The sequence below is a fragment of the Sceloporus occidentalis genome, unplaced genomic scaffold (genome assembly GCF_023333645.1).
Source record: "Sceloporus occidentalis isolate IW3139 unplaced genomic scaffold, rSceOcc1.0.p SCAF_1, whole genome shotgun sequence".
NCBI classification, from domain to species: domain Eukaryota; kingdom Metazoa; phylum Chordata; class Lepidosauria; order Squamata; family Phrynosomatidae; genus Sceloporus; species Sceloporus occidentalis.
The window spans coordinates 169,923,686-169,941,561 of NW_028316981.1; the positions used below are offsets into that span (position 1 = coordinate 169,923,686).

The 17,876-nt window shown below is 41.9% G+C and overlaps 1 protein-coding gene across 5 annotated transcripts in view; it reads left to right on the forward strand.

The window, feature by feature from the left end:
- SENP1 (SUMO specific peptidase 1) overlaps window positions 1-17,876 on the forward strand; it is a 47,312-nt gene that overhangs the window by 4,863 nt on the left and 24,573 nt on the right. For 4 of the 5 annotated variants that reach the window (XR_016272063.1, XM_089481913.1, XM_089481938.1 and 1 more), the window contains exons 2-10: window positions 1,269-1,320; window positions 4,335-4,465; window positions 5,507-5,588; window positions 6,530-6,689; window positions 9,338-9,509; window positions 10,620-10,723; window positions 10,807-11,057; window positions 12,103-12,157; window positions 13,320-13,358. Coding sequence is in view for 4 of the 5 variants with exons in the window: in XM_089481913.1 (XP_089338039.1) it covers window positions 1,317-1,320; window positions 4,335-4,465; window positions 5,507-5,588; window positions 6,530-6,689; window positions 9,338-9,509; window positions 10,620-10,723; window positions 10,807-11,057; window positions 12,103-12,157; window positions 13,320-13,358 (998 nt within the window). In the remaining variant the exon portion in view is untranslated. Of the gene's footprint in view, window positions 1-819; window positions 839-1,268; window positions 1,321-4,334; window positions 4,466-5,506; window positions 5,589-6,529; window positions 6,690-9,337; window positions 9,510-10,619; window positions 10,724-10,806; window positions 11,058-12,102; window positions 12,158-13,319; window positions 13,359-17,876 lie in introns of those variants that run through there. The other variant, XM_089481932.1, reaches the window with a different exon arrangement.

The window sequence follows — 17,876 nt, forward strand, 5'->3', positions numbered from 1 at the left end:
TGTAGAGACATTGAAGACTATGGATCCTCCTCACTAGTTGCCTGTGAATTCCCTCCCATTGTTGGGTCCCTGAACTATTTGTCTTGTTCCCTCTATAACAATTTGACTATTATCTCCAGCTCTTGATGAACACCTGTCTTCCAAAGTACTGTTTCCCTCCCCCACATAACTCAGTTTAAAATCCTCCTGATCAAATTCTTGAGACTATTGGCAAAAATGTTTCTGCCAACTGGCGTGTGGGGCGAACCATCCCTTGCCAGAAGTCCCCCCTCGTGGAACCACAGCCCATAATCCAAGAGTCCAAATTGTTCTTGGTTGCATCATCTGCAGAGCTAGCTGTTCACCTCTGTTATTTTCCTGTACCTTCTTGAACCAAGCCCTTCACCTGGGAGAAGAGCTGAGATGATCACCTGTGCATCCCATCTCTTTCAGCTTCCTACCCAGAGCCTCATAATCCCTTATGGCATTCTGAAGGTAGTGCCTTGCATTATCATTGGTTCCCACATAGACCAAAAGGAAGGGGTAATGCTTAGTAGGCTTGACAAGTTTTGTCAACCTCTCTGCCATATGACGGATCTTTGCCCCAGGGAGACAACACACCTCACAAGACATTTTATCAGGTCCACAAACCACTGATTTTGTATCCCAATTCAAAATTTGATTTTGAATTTATGAAGGATCACTATGTTATTTCCTTTATATTGTGAAAGTAATTCTCGTTCTTGCATTTTTCATACAGTGCTCAGTAGTTGTGCTTTAATCACAGTCTTGAACAATGTTGAACTGGTAGAAACTGACAGAATGATCAACATCTGCTGGCTTACACTTACATGAGCAGGTGTGGTGGGTGGATGAATTACTCTTTTTAACACCCACATAGATCTTTATTTCTTTGAATCTTGCTCCATCAGTTTCAAAGGTTGAAAATTATTTATACTGCTCCAGGTTGGCATGGATGGGAGAAGGTTTCCTTGGCAAATGAACAACTGGGTCTTCTAGTACAATGTAGCCCCTCTCCTGCATGGTGCTCCAACCCATCCCAATCCCTTCTAGGAGTAATCTTATGTGGCCCATAAGACTAAGGGGTAGTCTTATATGGCCCATTCTCATTTTTTCTCGAAATATAGTTGTCTTCTTCAGAAATCCGAATATTTCTTTGAGCTGAGGAAATAAGGCATTTGTACTAAGCAAAAAAGGCAGGGGGTGACCTGAATCTTTTTTTATGCAGTGCAGAGTTATTTGCCATTATACCTTTGCTTTCTTCACAGGCACTTGAAGCTTTTATTCCGTGAGCTAGTTATGTGAGCAGCATCGTAATGGGTGAGTTTGGGTTATACAAAACCACTTCATTTAAAACAAAATCCACAAAGGAGCAATACCTTTACATCTTAGAGGTATCTCTAGTAAAGGTAAAACTTTCATTTGAACTAGAATTGCCAAGTTTTTCCAGATGTAACAGTACAGGGAATTCCTGAGAAGTTGAGTGTTCCCTGACTAAGAAAAGGGCAGTTAGCTGACCCACAGGACCAGGTCAGTCTGGATCTCAAGAGAAGTTAGCAACTTTTCAGTTGCTAACAGGGTTGAAATTTTATTAAATGTTTTTTATTGCCTTTTGTCCCCAACCCCTACATGGCCAAGAAGGCAAGTGACTTCTACCAGTACTGACATCCTGATAGACCTTCTTAACTGATAATAGGAATAACATCTGAGACAGAATGTAGTTCTGTGACTCTCACACTGTCACTTTCATTTTCCTGTGTGGTTTTTAACAACTTTGCTTGATGAAGAAGTCAGTGAAGCTTTGAACGCTTGCATTATATATTTTGTGCATTTTGGCTGGACAATGAAGGTATCGCTCTTTTGTGGATTTCATTGTATTTTGCTGCATGGCCAACATAGCTATCCCTGAGTATGTTCATTTCACTTACAGTTCCCCCCCACATTTTTATAAAAGGTTAATTAAAGAAGTTCTCAGTAGGGCATAGCAGCTTCAGATATGTTCAGATATGTTCAACCTATCTAACAACAGAGGCTGAAAAGCTCTTGTGAGTGTGTAAGATTAGGATCAAGTGCCTTCAATTCCAGATGTGGGAGTTGACTTCTATCATACAGTCAGTGGCTTTGCCAGCCATGGTGGGGTGTGGGATTCTTGCCATAGTGAAAGTGAAATAATGTCAGGTTTTGGGTGGAGTATAGAGGAGGTAAGGACTAATTTGCTCTACATCTGCTGTGCTTTTTAGTCTACCATAAACATCTGCCGATTGGTTCAATAGGAAGTGAGCAGATGTAGCAATGGCTGGAAACTCCTATCATGTAAGAGATTACCATTCATTTTTCCTATGTTTTACAAGTGCATGGCTGGAGTTTAGCCTTAATGACTTATGTTCTGAGCAGCTATGTCTACTAAATTTAGTCAGTATTAGTGAAGTTAGTAAGAGACAGAGTTGGTTGGTTTAAATCAAATGACTTTTTTTTAAAAAAAAAATCCTGTTTTTTTTTAATTGATAATTTATGTATTTTTTAAAAATCTGGCTATTATTACTATTTTCCAACTCTCTTACTGGAACAGCAATGACTGTTTGAAATTACACATTTTAACTATAGAAGTTTATTAGAAGTTACTCATTGTTTAGTCCAGTATCCAGTGTCATTTTAATAGCTTCATTTTATAGAAAAAGAAATACTATTCAAAAGCAAATCCTTCAGTTAATGTAAGTTCAACCCAAACAACTCTGAGACTTCTCAGGATTCACTTAGGGTGGAAAAATGAAATGCACAGATATACAGACACCTGGCTTAATGAAACTACGTGTGAAAGGGATCTAGGAGTCCAAGTAGACCGCAAGTTGAACATGAGTCATCAGTGCGATGAGGCAGCTAAAAAGGTCAATGCGATTCTAGGCTGCATCAATAAAAGTATAGCATCTAGATCAAGGGAAGTAATAGTGCCACTCTATTCTGCTTTGGTCAGGCCCCACCTGGAATACTGGGTCCAGTTCTGGGCACCACAATTAAAAAAGGATGTTGAGAAACTGGAGCGTGTCCAAAGGAGGACTAAAATGTCCTATGAGGATCAACTTAGAGAGCTGGGTATGTTTAGCCTGGAGAAGAGAGGATTAAGAGGTGATATGATAGCCCTGTTTAAATATTTTAAGGGATGTCACATTGAGGAGGGAGCAAGCTTGTTTACTGCTGGCTCCAGAGACTAGGACCCGGAGCAATGGATGCAAGCTCCAGGAAAAGAGATTTCACCTCAACATTAGGAAGAACTTCCAGACAGTAAGGGCTGTCCGACAGTGGAACACACTCCTTTCTCGGAGTGTAGTGGAGTTTCCTTCCTTGGAGGTCTTTAAACTGAGGCTGGATGGCCATCTGTCGGGTATGCTTTGATTGTGAGTTCCCGCATGGCAGGGTGTTGGACTGGATGGCCCTTGTGGTCTCTTCCAACTCTACCTATTATTCTACTTTATATTTTCATGTACTGTATAGTCTACATATATTCAGGTTTAATAGGAATAGTAAGCAATAAAAATTTGATAATTTATAAAAAGATGTAAATCATATCAAAGCCTAATGACTTTGCATTGTTAATGATAGAGAGCATTAAAACATGATTGATCAAGCTTTCTAATATAGTCAGCCCTTTATATCCACTGAGGTTCCATTCCAGGCTCCCTTTTTCACAGGTGCTAAAGACCTCAAGTCCTGTTGGTTTTAATGGTGGCACGGCTGCATGCATGCACTGCCATTGGGGTGAATGGGGCAGAGCCATCTGCGGATGCTCAAATCAGTGGATGGCAAGCCCGTGGTTGGAGTGGGCAGACTGTACATAAAATAATGTTTCATGATATTACTATAATAAGCAGGATTCAATTTTTTTCATTAAAGCATTAATGAGAAAAAAAACTTGTTTAAACAAAAAGGGTTTTTTGAAAACTGTTTTCCCCAACCCTCACTACTTTTATGCTCACTGCTCTTTAACAGCTTATTTTAGTCTAAAAACACATTCATTTTCCTGTTCTTTTTAACTTATTTTAGAAAAGAATGTATTTTTTTTTCCTTTCAAGGAAAGCTTAATGTTTTTGCAAACTTCCCTGTTTCCCTCAATTGTGAGTGGGTGGGAAAATAATGCATTGCCTTTTTAAAAATGGTGCTGCTGGTTTTACTTTGGCTTTTCAATCTGATCCTTCTTCGAAATTTATTTTTTCAGTTCTTTGTAGTCTGCAGAAGAACTCTTTGTGTCCTTAGACAATTCCTAGTAGACATTTCTCTTAGAACATGCATACATTCTTCTTCCTGAAAATCTGACTATTAGGGTTTTTATTTTTTTACAGATGAAGCTGCTGATAGTATGAAGATGGATGCTGGAGACTCTGTGTTAACTAATCACACATCTGTATTCAAGACTCTTCCTCTACAGCAGAATATTTCCTCAGGAGATCAGCTTCCAGTGTCTGGCAACAAGGTTTGGGAATTAGCTGCTTGCTGCATCCTTATCTGCATCCTTCAGCGTTTTTTTATTAAATAACTTTGCTCAGTATTGTCTTTCTGATACAGCTGTAATTGGTCATTTGTGCTCTTTGCATTACAACTCTTACTAGATTTGCTTGATTTAAAGATTTATGCAAGACAAATGTAATGAAGCTGAGGACACATATGTGCCGTTTCATCTGTTGAAATACAGATAAAACTATATTAGGGGTTCCTGAGGTTCTGTGGTAGCAGAACATGATGCAGTAGTAACAGAATATCCTTACTCTGCTAATTATAAAGCCCATCTGTTAAATAATAAATAAAACTTTAATTTATATCCCGCTTTTTGTTTTCACAATCAAAGCAGCGTACAACCTTTAAAAAATACAATATATACAATTCCCCCCTTAAAAAAGGATTAAACAATTCCATCTATTAAAATTACAGATAAAAATCTAAAAACAATACTACAATAATAAAATAATGGTGGGTAGAGTCTTAATTTGTATAAATAAATAACACTTTAATTTATAAGACAACAGTTTTATTTAAAGAACAGTTTTATTTAAAATAAAACTGTTGTCTTTAGCTATACTACCTTGATGTTTACGGAATTTATTTATTTATTTATAGTATTTATACCCTGCTCTTCAGCCAAAAGCCTATCAGAACGGCTTACATTTTTAAAAAATTACACATTTCCCTTTTGCTTGCTAAAAAAACCAGTACTGACACCTTATAAATCACTTCCTCATATTCAAAGTTGTGCTCCTAGTGATTCTGTTTTGCCCAGTTCTAAATGATACTCTAAATTGTAATATAATTTCCATGTCTAGAATGTTGCTTGTAATCTAAATGTGTCACTTTTTTTGCATTTTAGTAACCAGTTCTGAGAATGGTTTCAAGCTGCAAAACACAGCTCTTGTTTCACTTGGGCTGCTGTAGTTCATGATCTGTATTGAAAAGAGCATTTCTTTTCGTTCTGAATGTGGTTTTTTAACGTCCTTTGTTTTTTATTTACTTTTTTGTTCAGTTTTTATCAAACAAGGTTGACAGTTCAGAGACAACTTTAACTTGTCCTGGAAATGCCTCCTATAGCTTCAATTATTTGTCAGGTAAGGCAGACTGCCTTAAATACAGTTGATGGGCTAATTGGGATCTATCAAAATATGTATAGGTTGTAACACTGGGGAGATTATCTATATCTTATGTGTGGTATATAATTCTTGCTGTTTATGGCGATGGGAATGCTTTTCACTGAAGCACAGGATGCTTTCTTCTTACTGAAACTTAAACAGTTTGAAATGGCACTTGTGGTTTTAGGAAGAGTTGCTACTTTTTCTAGTTACGTTTCAAGTTACAAAGTTACAAGACATTTCTAGTTAGAACACGAAACCAAAGAGCAGCAGTCTCTGCTTTAATAATCCTAGATACCCTGAAGGCATCAGACCCTGTCTGATCCTTGAAGTCAGGCCTGGTTAGCACTTACGTGGGATACTCCAAGGCATACCAGGTGCTGTAGGCTATATTTCAGAGGAAGGCAGTGGCAAGCCTTCTCTGTATTCCTTGCCAAACTACCTGCTAATAAGAGTTCCCTTTCTTTGGAGAACACGTACTTGGATAACCCGTACTTAAATGTGCATACGTGTATTGTGTATGTGTTGTGTCAGACTCTCTCAATGTTCTGTGTATTATTAAATGTGAGATGTCACTATTTCTGATGACTATACAAAACTGGGAAGGGATCTTTCTGTACCTTTTCAAACTGAATGTGAGTTGGAATTGCACTGTAAGAATTAATGCAGGGACATCTTAAAAGACAGGCAGCAATTAATTCTTAGAACACCTTAAAAGTGAGGAAATTTGTGACAACACCTGTGAAACTATATTTAGGAATTATTTGAAGCACCTGTAGTTTATTTCAGTTCATTGATACTGGCTAAAGCAAGGTGGTACAAACATGAAACTTCTCATAGAGGCAATGCCAGTGTTTTTGTTAAGCTCGATGTGAGATTGCTGGCTTCTCATTCACTGTTCAATGCTTGTATTCTGACAGAACCTCTGTCCTCTGAGACCTTTCAAACCACAGGAGCGCTAAGAACATTTGGAACAAGTGCCAATGGACAGTGGAGAAGTTGTGGTTCTACGCTCGGTTCTGTTTTACAAAAGCCTAGACCAAATCGCAGTGTATACTTTGAGACACGCAAAACTCCAAGGTCTGTCTGTTCTCATTGGATATTGTGTTTGGTTTAACACATTTGTCAGTTTTAGTTTATTTCAGCTGTGTGGTATAAGAGTTTTAAAAAAAAGAAACAGTATGTATGTTCAGTAACTGAATACATAAAACAATAATAATTAAATTTTCCACATTAAGCATTCTGAAATTTATCAAGTAATGCTTAATGCTATAAACATTATATATCAGGGCATAAAAGAGCACAGTGGTAATTTATTTGTTTGTTTATATGCAACTTCCACCAGATTATGTCTGAAGCATTTGAAAACATATGGGAAGAACAGCAATAATCAGTTTTAAAATGCAATTACAGGGATATGAAGTGTGTGTATGTAGGTAAGTTTGCATGTGTCAACTTGTTCAGTTGCCTGCAGAGGGAGGCAAGGAATTTGTAGCAAAAGAAGCATTTGGAATTCTGTGTTAACTCCTCCTGCTGCCCAAGAAGGCAGGGATCACTCAACCTTGCATCCTTCCGTAGTTCACTAAAATGAGTACCCAGCTTATTGGGGGCAGTTAGCTCACACATTGTAAGGGAGTGCCTAGTTCACTGATAAGTGGTATATAAATGTATTGCTATATTGGCTCATCCACCAGTTGATCCTTGTCTCGCCACAGATCTTTATAAACTATCTTTGGATAATCTTATTCATATGGTTTTCAATATCATCTTTATGATGATGATGATACTGAGCTGTATTTCTCTACTCCAGAAGTCTTTTTTGACATAGAGCATCATATTTTAACATGTCTCGGCATGGCTGCTTCATTGTTGCCTAAAATTTAGCATGACAAAGGTTTCCTCTGAAACAGGGGTCGGCAACCTCCAGCCCGCGGGCCGGATGTGGCCTGCGGAGGCCTGCCGACCGGCCCCTGGCTGCTGTTGCTGCTGCCGCCGCCACCCATCACAGATTTTCGCCGCTCTGGGTGCCGCCATTTTGGGCGGCAAAATGGCAGCGCCCATAGCGGCCTCTGGGGCTATGGGTGCCGCCATTTTGCCGCCCAAAATGGCGGCGCCTAGAGCGGCGAAAAGCTGCAATGGGCGGCCGCAGCGGTGGCGGGCCTCTAGGAAGCCCGCTGCTGTCGCTGGGGCCCTCCAGGAGGGCTCCGGTGGCGGCAGGGGGCCTCTGGGAGGCCCTTTGCCGTCGCTGGGGCCCTCCAGGAGGGCTCCGATGGCGGCAGGGGGCCTCTGGGAGGCCCTTTGCCGTCTCTGGGGCCCTCCAGGAGGGCTACGACGGCGGCAGGGGGCCTCTGGGGGGCCCTTTGCCATCGCTGGGGCCCTCCATGAGGGCTCCGACGGCGGCAGGGGGCCTCTGGGAGGCCCGGTGCCGTCGCTGGGGCCCTCCAGGAGGCCCTCCAGCGCTGGCGGCCCCCACCAGCTTTTTTGCCGGTCTCTGACAGGGCCTGGGGCCCCATCAGGGGCCAGCAAAGATGGCGAGGCCTGGCCCCCGGAGGGTGGAAGCTCCGCCCCGGCATGCAGCCCCGCCCCTGGAGGGTGGAAGCTCCACCCCCTGGCACGCGGCCCTGCCCTGGAGGGTGGAAGCTCCACCCCCGGCATGCGGCCCCATCCCGGAGGGTGGAAGCTCCACCCCTGGCACGTGGCCCCGCCCCGGAGGGTTGAAGCTCCACCCCCGGCTTCGGCCCCCCAGTCGCCTGAGGGACAGCAACCCGGCTCCCGGCTCAAAAAGGTTGCCTACCCCTGCTCTGAAACCTTCTTTACAATATACATTTTACATCACTGTTAATAACTATCCTGTAAACAAATAGTGTTGGTTTTATTTTTTACGCCTCTTTGTTTTTTGTTCCTCACATTGAGGTTGTAGCAAAGTCATGTTGCCTTTTCTTTATACCTTTACCAAAAATCAGATCTTTTCTTTCTGATTCTTCTGCTAAGACCTTAGTTCATATCTTGGTCATTTTCCACCTTGATGATTGTAATTTTCTTTTGACTGGTCTTTCATTATCTCACCTTAGCTCTCAGGTTTGCATTCAGCATTCTGCTCCTAAGATTATATTTTTGGCCTGTTGTTTTGATCATGTCACCCTACTTTTGATACAGTATCTCTTCATTTATTACCCATTCCTTTTAGGATTCAGTGCAAACTTCTTGTTTTAACATTCAAAGCTCTACACAACCTAGCTCCTCCTCCTGCTCGAGATTTGTGTTCTAGGAACTCAAGGCCTCTCACCCAAATAAGGGTTTCCTCTTCTTTGGCTTATACTCTTGGAATTGCCTCCTCGAACATTCCTTCCCACATTATTTTGAAATCTGAATTAAGAACTTTCTTGGTTTTTATTTTAAAGCTTTTGGAATTTTATTTTAATCTTCTGTATTTTGGTTGTGTTGAATGTCTATTCGGTTTATATTATATTGCATTTTTTCTGAATAATTTGTTTTAGAAATGTGTGAGTCTTGTATTTTTATTATTCTTTCCTTCCCTCTGTGCGTGCGTGCATGTGTGTGTATACACGCACGCGTGCACAAACACGTGCGCACACACATACACACACATTTTAAATTGTATTCCCTTGGCAGCACCCATTGTTTTTGGTTGTTTTATTTCTAAAGTGCCAGGTACATCGATGGCACTATATTACCCCACTTTTGATATTGAACTTTTTTTTTTGCAGTGGCACATCTAATTCATTTGCAGGGAAATCAAACCACCATTGCCATGTTTCTGCCTATGAAAAGTCCTATCCAATTAAGTCTGTTACCAGTACGTCATGGAGTGCTACATGCCGTCGGAGCTTGTTAAGTCCCAAGAAATCACAGAGGAGATTCATCAATACTGCAGAAGAGGTGGGTGAGAGGAAAAAGTAGAGAGAACTGAAGATACTTAGATAGAAAGATTCTCATGCTTTGAGATTTTCTTGGTTGGGTAAGTCTTTGTCAGTCAACCTATTTCACAAATCTGGCTGGTATTTTGTGATAATGACGAGCTCCATGATGCACTAATGTCATAGAAGAGTGGCATAGAAACCTGTTTGTCTAATAAGCCCGTATTACAAACATTTTTAATACTTTGACTTTTTATACAACATAAACTCAACCTGAAAAAGAAATCCTTCTCATTTCCACACCATTCCCAAGAAAAAACTATCACCTTCCTTCTCCAGCTTATTAAAAATAATGAAATTATTAATTCCAATATATTTACTACACATTTTTGAATCCATGGATTTGTGCATCCACATCTTGAAACTATTCAAAAAGTATATACATTGCAAAAAGCAAATCTTGTTACATAAAGGACACCATTTTACTACACCATTGTATTTAATGGGACTTGAGCATCCACAAATTTTGGTATCCACGGGGGTCCTGGAACCAAACCCCAGTGGATACCAAGGGGCCACTGAATAAACAAATACAGGTCTATTTTATGTTACATTTATTTGACAGTATGGTTAACTCCTGGGTAGAGAGTGGAGAGAGATATTGTTCATCACTAGGGCCCCTTTCTGTTGACATTTAAAGCATATGAAAACACACCCAATCTTATTCAGGTCAACTCTTTAATTTTACCAAGGGTGTTGATTTATGGATCAAAATGGTCTTTGCATCCCAAGTTAATTTTGTTGTTATTGTTGCTTAAACTGTTTTTTGCCCTTGTTAAAACCTTTTACATTATCAAGCAGATAAATTGAGGTGTCCTGTTATACTGTAGGATTCAACATGGTGTTGTGGCTTGAGTGTTGGACTGTGACTCTGGAGACCAGAGTTCAAATCCTACTCGCTCAGTCATGGAAACCCACTGTTTCACCTTAGGCAAGTTGCACATGGTCACCTTCAGAAAACCCTGTGACAGTTTTGCTTTAGGATTGCTAGGAGTCAGAAACAGCTTGAGGGAACACATCAACAGTTGTACTGTGTAATATTTTTAGAGAGTATGTGGTCATTTCTTCACAGACTGTTCGAGAGGAAGAGAAAGAGATCTACCGGCAGCTGATTCAAATGGTTACAGGGAAAAAACTCTCAGCCTCCAAGACCTCTTCACCTTTGTCCGTCCACTTGTGAGTCTTTGAAATATACAGATCAAGTTAGCAATTTGTCTAGTTTATCTTTGCAAGTTCTAGTCTTTTGTTTTTGTTTTCAGGCCCAGATGCACAAGTTCCAGTAAAAACTTTGTAAAAGAGGCTGAAAATAAGAGTAGAAGCCCTTTTGATGTTTGTGACACTCTTGCAAGCAACCAGTCATCTACCATTCCTAGGGCTCAGGAGCAGCATTCTCACCAACCACTGCAACATTTTATTCATAATTTCCCCTCACATCTTAACTTTGAGCCCAAGGATGCTAGTACACCAACCCAGCGAAATAGTCAACCAGCATTGGATGAACACGCTGAAGGTAAAAGTTAGATATAAGTTTATTAATAGATTGATTGCCTTCCCTTCCCTACCCAAGATTCTTTAGTTCTTACCGTATTTTCCGGCGTATAAGACGACTTTTGAACCCCTTTAAATCTTCTGAAAAGTTGGGGGTCATCTTATACGCCCCGTATAAGGAGGCCGGAGGGAAACTTTACGGGCCGGCGCACGTGCGCCCGCCCGCCCAACGCCAGCTCTCCAAAGCCTCGGAGGAGGCCAGAGGCCGGCTCCATGGGCCGGTGCGAGCCCGCCCAGCGCCGGCCTTCCGAGGCCTTGGAGGCCGGAGGACAGCCCCATGGGGTGGCGGGCGTGCACCCAGCGCCGGCCTTCCGAGGCCTTGAGGCCGGAGGCCAGCCCCATGGGGCGGTGCAAGCGTGCCCAGCGCCGGCCTTCTGAGGTGTCAGAGGCTGGCCCCATGGGGTGGTGGGCGCGCGCCCAGCGCTGGCCTTCCAAGGCCTCGGGTGATCTTGTACGGCAAGTATATGGTAAACTCTATATTTTTATTTAAATAGTTGGGGGGTCGTCTTATACGCCCCGTTGCCTTATACACCGGAAAATACGGTACTTTTGCTAGATTGAGGTTGGGAATCATGTGACCCTGAAAGGTTGTTGGATTTTACATTCCAGCAGTTCCAGGCAGTGTGGCCAGTACGAAATGCTGGTACTTGCAGCCCAACAACAATGTGAGGGTTGCATAATCCCCACCCTTGTTCTACATCAACCATAAATCAAAATTGGCTTATTGTTATTCTCACATATAAAATATGAAACTGGCAATCAAATCCTGATTTGTTTACTTATGAATAATTTCCATTTGTAGCCTGAGGCTGATGGCACCTGTCCAATTACCAAATTTATATTTCAAAAGGAATTTGAATTCTTGTGTGAGTCGTAAAAGTTTGGCAGTCAAATACCAGTTATCATGATATCTACGGTGTAACTTAGTGGGAAAAGTAAGTCATATTTCTAGAAAAACTTATTTTTGATGATTAATTTTAATCTTGCTGTGTATCTACTTTGTTTAGGGTCTGACTCTGTCATAATGCTCAATGGTAAAGACACACAATCTCCAGCTCCAAGGTAAGTATTTTTCTTGACAGATGGAAGCCAAAACTGAGTACACTGATATGCAAAGATGGGGGGGGGGGGGGGGGAGCCAGTTAAAATTAGTTGTCCTTAAGTTCCATTTGAATCAGTGGAACATGATTATGAGTCATCATCATCATTCCCACTCTCAATCAAAGATTGACAAGAGTCTCAATAATTTTAATGGGCTTTAGTGTGGCTACATATGTCTGGTATTTGGCCACTTTCCTTACTGTGTGTTTTGTCTCACCTGGATGTTTTTTGACATTTACATTTGTTTTAATTTGTTTAGATATTTAGCTCAGATTGCAATGTGTAGTTGGACATCTGTGTGTGTGTGTAAATGCTGTAAAGTCACTTGTAGACTTACAGTGCTCCATTGAATTTCATAGGGTTTTGTTAGGCAAGGCATACTTAGAAGTGATCTAGCCATTGCTATCAGCAGCTGATATCCTTGGAAATCCCTCATCCAAATACAAAACAGGCCTGATCATGCTTAGCTTCCAAGATCAGATGGGATCAGGTGCCTGACAATTCTGATCTTATCTCAGCTGGAGCAGAAATGTATTGTCCTATTTGGCCACAGAATCTTGACAGATAGTTTTTTTGTACCACAACAGTAGATTTTGTATGTGGATTTCCCCCCCCCCCCCCCCCCGCCATAAGCTTTCTTTTTCAGATTGTAACTTCATATCCACAAGTGCTTTTCCTTCCAGGGCATAAACTAGTAGGCAATAATTTAGGAGTGGAAATAGTATGTCTGTATTTGCATGTCAGTCAGATCTCTTCCTCTATTTTCTGCATACAACTATTGGTTTTCATTTCTGTCAATGCTACTACTTCTGGAGCCTGTTTGCACTGCCATCTAGTGAGAGGTGTCTAGCATTGCATCAGCCCCTTGGGTCTATTATCCAATCAACCACCATAGCTGTTTCCCATTCTCTGACCCCAGTGAGCTCTTCAACTGTCCACAGTTTTTGACCTACATTTTACCTCAGTTTGCCTATAGGCTATGCAGTTGGCTTGAGTTATTACATTTTATTTCTGTTTTTCTTTCTTAGATATCATTGCTCTTCACTGGTGTTTCAGCTAATACTAATCTGTTTTTCTCACAGAAGAGACATTTATACTTTTTTCACCTGTTTTCTTCTTTCAGTACACCTTTCTTTGAGGCTGAATTGTGGATCAAAGAATTGTGAGTATTTTCCATTTCTGTTCAGATTCTGTCAATGGTTTATTGATTCAATGTGCATTTATTATTCAAGAGTTAGCCTTCTTATACATGCAGCTATTAAGCACTACATTTCCAATTCTAATTCAAGAAACTGAAGTCAAAATCAGATCAAATTTTATTTGCATCAATATTGCAATAACCATTGTAGTTTTAACAAATACAGCATATGTCAGCACACATCACTAGTGTAGAATACTGATACTAAAAAAACTTATACATCAAAAATATATCTGTTTTACTGAAATGGATATAAACATAATTGAAGGGTGTTGGGAAACTGTGGTTCTTCTTTGTGATCTATGTGCTCCACACAAATGGATCTTGTGCCACAGATCCGATTCTCAGAAGGTGCATGTGAGGCATGGTTCCAGAGCTTAGTAGCTTTTGATGATAACTCTTCCCCTTCGGGTGCCCACATAAAGAGAATCAAGAGTTACTCCCCTCTGTTCCTTTTCATCTGTTCTTGTGTGATTTACTTCGAGATCTTCAGATATTGAGTAGCTTTGTACTAGTTTCAAGCTCCTTCTTGTTCTTCTCTTTGTCCGCTGTCAAGGATAAGAAGAAACACCCTTTGGGTTGTCCTGTATTCCCTCCCACCCTTTCCCCTTCCCCTCTATCCCAACCTGGTTAGCTATTTCCTCAGAAGTAGTGTATGGCTTTCAAGGCCTTGTTTGAGAAATGCGCTTTGTGTGGAGGGAAAATACCACATTCAGATGGCCACACAGTGTCCGTTCTGCCTTGGTGAGAGGCACTAGGTACATTCGCACTCTATTTGTTGCTGCTTCATGAACCAGGCCCTGAAGATCCGTATTTCTTGGCTGTGAACCCATTTCTGGGTGCAGTCTCTTAAGGCGGTAGAGGGGGCTGCTAAAAACTGTTCCCTTCATGTAGTCTTTGTCTCCATTTCCAAGAATCAGTGGTACCAGCTCCTCCAGCCCCAGGAAGATCAATTGGTTCACTCTAAGGCTGGAAGGGGACAGAAACAGGACATGTCTGACTATGGCTCTGAGAACTAAGAAAAAGGCCAAAGAGGCCAACAGGGTGAGGCACAATTCATCAGTCCCATGACCAGCATCACTACTGATTCTGTCATTAGTGAGATGGTCAAACTCAACTAGTCCCCTGGCTCTAATACTTGGTCCATACCGAGGTTCAGTTGGTTCAAGAAGTGCCTCAGGTGTCCACTACAGGTTTTCCAGCATTGTCAGATACCATCTGGACAACTTCCTCTTCTTTTGCCTGCCATCACTTCATGGGGTATCCCTAGTGTCTCTTCAGGTCACACATGACTCTACGCCATCGCATTGTTTACTCTCATCCCTGAATGGGAACCTTTCTAACGCATCTGTGTACACCTGTCGATTCTGAACAAGGAAGACTACTGCTACTGAAGAGACTATCAATATCGATTTTCTAAGCACTATGGAGATATGGGATGTCAGTACCCCCCCTCACTGTGACATTTCCACTTAGTATCCTCAAGACGTCATTGCTGCCAGTTGCACTCCTGCACACCTAGATCATACATACATTTGCTATATGTTTCATCCTGCTTCGAGAGGTTATTCTCTATGTCAGCTGGAATACTTGACTTCATCTGTGGCACAACCTGCAATACTACTGCCTCAACATCTACAAGCTGAAATGACCAGTCATTGACTAGAACTCACTATGGACAAATCAGCTGCCTTGGTGCAATACTTCAGCACTCCAACTGAGATACTGAAGTTCAGATGCAGAAGGCACAATCCAATGTCCTAGTTTCCCCAACTCTTACTACAAGACTTGGCCCATGTCTGCGTGAGTTCCTTTCTTGATTCTTCAGAGGATGAGGGTGAGGCACAGCATGATTTAGGCTCTGCAGTTGTCGTCACACCTTGACTTGTCAGCTCCAGAGGACTTGGGTCATCATGCCTCACTTATACCACCTTCAGAGGATCTGCACCCCCATGCTGACCTCATTCTTTGCATTGACAAATCTCTTGTGCTCGAGATCAAGGCTTAAACTAGAACCTTATTAGATATGATTTTCAAGAGAATGGAGTTCAGAATGCAACTCCTGTCATGCTTTTTTTGCTTCCCACTTTACTGGAAATGGTTGAGTAATCAAGGTCAAAACTATCTTCTGTGCTTTCAACATCCAAATGCCTCGAAAGCCTCTACAAGGTGCAGCCAAATAACACCTCTTACCTGCAGTGCATCCTGTATCAAACTCCCATCATAGTTGAAATGGCACAGTTCAAATCCACCTGCAAGTTCTTGGCAACCTCATCCTTGATTTCAGGCAGGCATGAGCCTTTCTTCCCTTGGGACTCAAGCCATCTGGAGTCTCATCTCTTGGATTTGACACTTGTTGTTGGTATTGGTAAGACTCATGATGGAACTGCTTCTTCTCTTTGTGTCAACTATGATAGTAATTTCATGTGTGATATTATGCTTCCACCCACTGCAGCTGTGATTTCTTTGACACTTCAGCCCCAGACAAAATCCCCTTGACAAGCAGATGTCCACTCCATCTCAGATTCGATCCACACTACATTGGTAGCTTCAGCCCCACAACCTGTCCATTGGAATGCCTTGCCAGCCTTCTTAAGCCATGATTTTTTTGACAGATACATTTTGCTCCGGCTGGGGAGCTCACTGTGCAGGCCTGACTGTTGAGGAAAAGTGGTCCAGTCAGCAACAACACCTTCACATTAGCACCTCAGAGATGATTGGGAAGGTCAAGGCCCTAAGGCCCTAAGGGATTTGTCAATGATTGTGTGACGACATGATGCACAACATAAGCAAGGGAGAGACCAGTTCACCCACAATGAACTCCCTGGGTCTACAACTGTGGGAATGCTGCATACCCAGGACGATTGCCCTGCTGCCATTATACATTCTGGATTGAGCCAACACACTAGCCGATTCCCTAAGTCGAGCAATGACACAGGTGCACGAATGGACTGTCTGACAGAATCTGTCAGCACTTAGTGTGCAGATGGAGATATCCCATTATCAATATGTTCACCTCTGTGAAGAATATAGGATGGGGGATACTTGGCTTAAGGAGATTACGTATGAAAGGGATCTAGGAGTCATAGTAGACCATAAGTTGAACATGAGTCAGCAGTGTGATGCAGCAGCTGGAAAGGCCAATGCTACTTTAGGCTGTACCAGTAGAAGTACTGTATAGTGCCTAAACCAAGGGAAGAACTGAAAGAAAGAAATTGGCAGCATGAGCTTTCGCAGACTTCAGTCTACATCCTCAAATGCAACTGAGGAAGTAGACTGAAGTCTATGAAAGTTCATGCTGCCAATTTCTTTCTTTTAGTTAGTCTCAAAGGTGTTACACGATCTCTCTACATACTTGATTCTACAGACTAACACTGCTATATCTTTGAATAAAATCAAGGGAAGTAATAGTGCCACTCTATTCTGCCTTGGCCAGGCCTCACCTGGAATGCTGTGTCCAGTTCTGGGCACCACTATTCAAAAATGTTTTCAAATTGGAGTGTGTCCAAAGGAGAGCCACCAAATTGGAGACAGGCCTGGAAACCAAGCCTTCTAAGGAAAGACTTAAGGAGTTGCGTATGTTTAGCCTGGAAAAGAGATGGTTAAGAAGTGGTATGATAGCTCTGTTTAAGTATTTCAGCGGGTGTCACATTGAGGATGGAGCTAGTTTGTTTTCTGCTGCTCCAAAGACTAAAACATGGAACAGTGGATGCAAGCTTCAGGAAAAGAGATTCCTCCTTAACATTAGGAGGAACATCCTGACAGTAAGAACTGTTCGAGAGTGGAAGACACTCCCTTGGAGAATGCTGGAGTCGCCTCCTTTGGAGGCCTTTAAATAGAAGCTGGATGTTTGATTGTGAGTTCCTGCATGGCAGGGGGTTGGACTTGATGGTCCTTGTGTTCTCTTCCAATTCTTATGATTTTATGAGTTGGCATGAGATGGGGACATCAACACCCCTCACTGGGTGATACATTTCTTCTCAGTCCCCTACTTTACCTATTCCTACCATTCCTTCTCACTCGAATGTTAGTGAAGGTTCAAGAAGAATCAGCAGACTGCATTCTTATAGCCCATAGTGGCAGTGGCAGCCCTGGTTTATGACACTCCTCCAATTGGATTGACAGGACTATGGCTCCCATACTCACCCATCCTACTTACCAAGGCAGAGAGCTGCATCAGACACCATCTGGACAACCTGGTGTCTCTGCAGATGCTAAATGATCATATTAACTCCATCCTTCTTACATCCTGGAAGCCTTCGACACATCATTTCTATGTGCTCAAATGGCACTGATTTTGGGTCTTTACATAATCCATGGTCTTCCCTATAGCAACGATAGATGAATGGATTGCCAGGGCCTTTCTGTTACACCTCAAAGAGGATGGCCTCTCTCTATACTCATTGCACATTTAGTTCACTGCCATAATGGTACACCTACCTACTTCTCATCCAGTGGGTTCCCTGTTAAAAGCCCCACAAT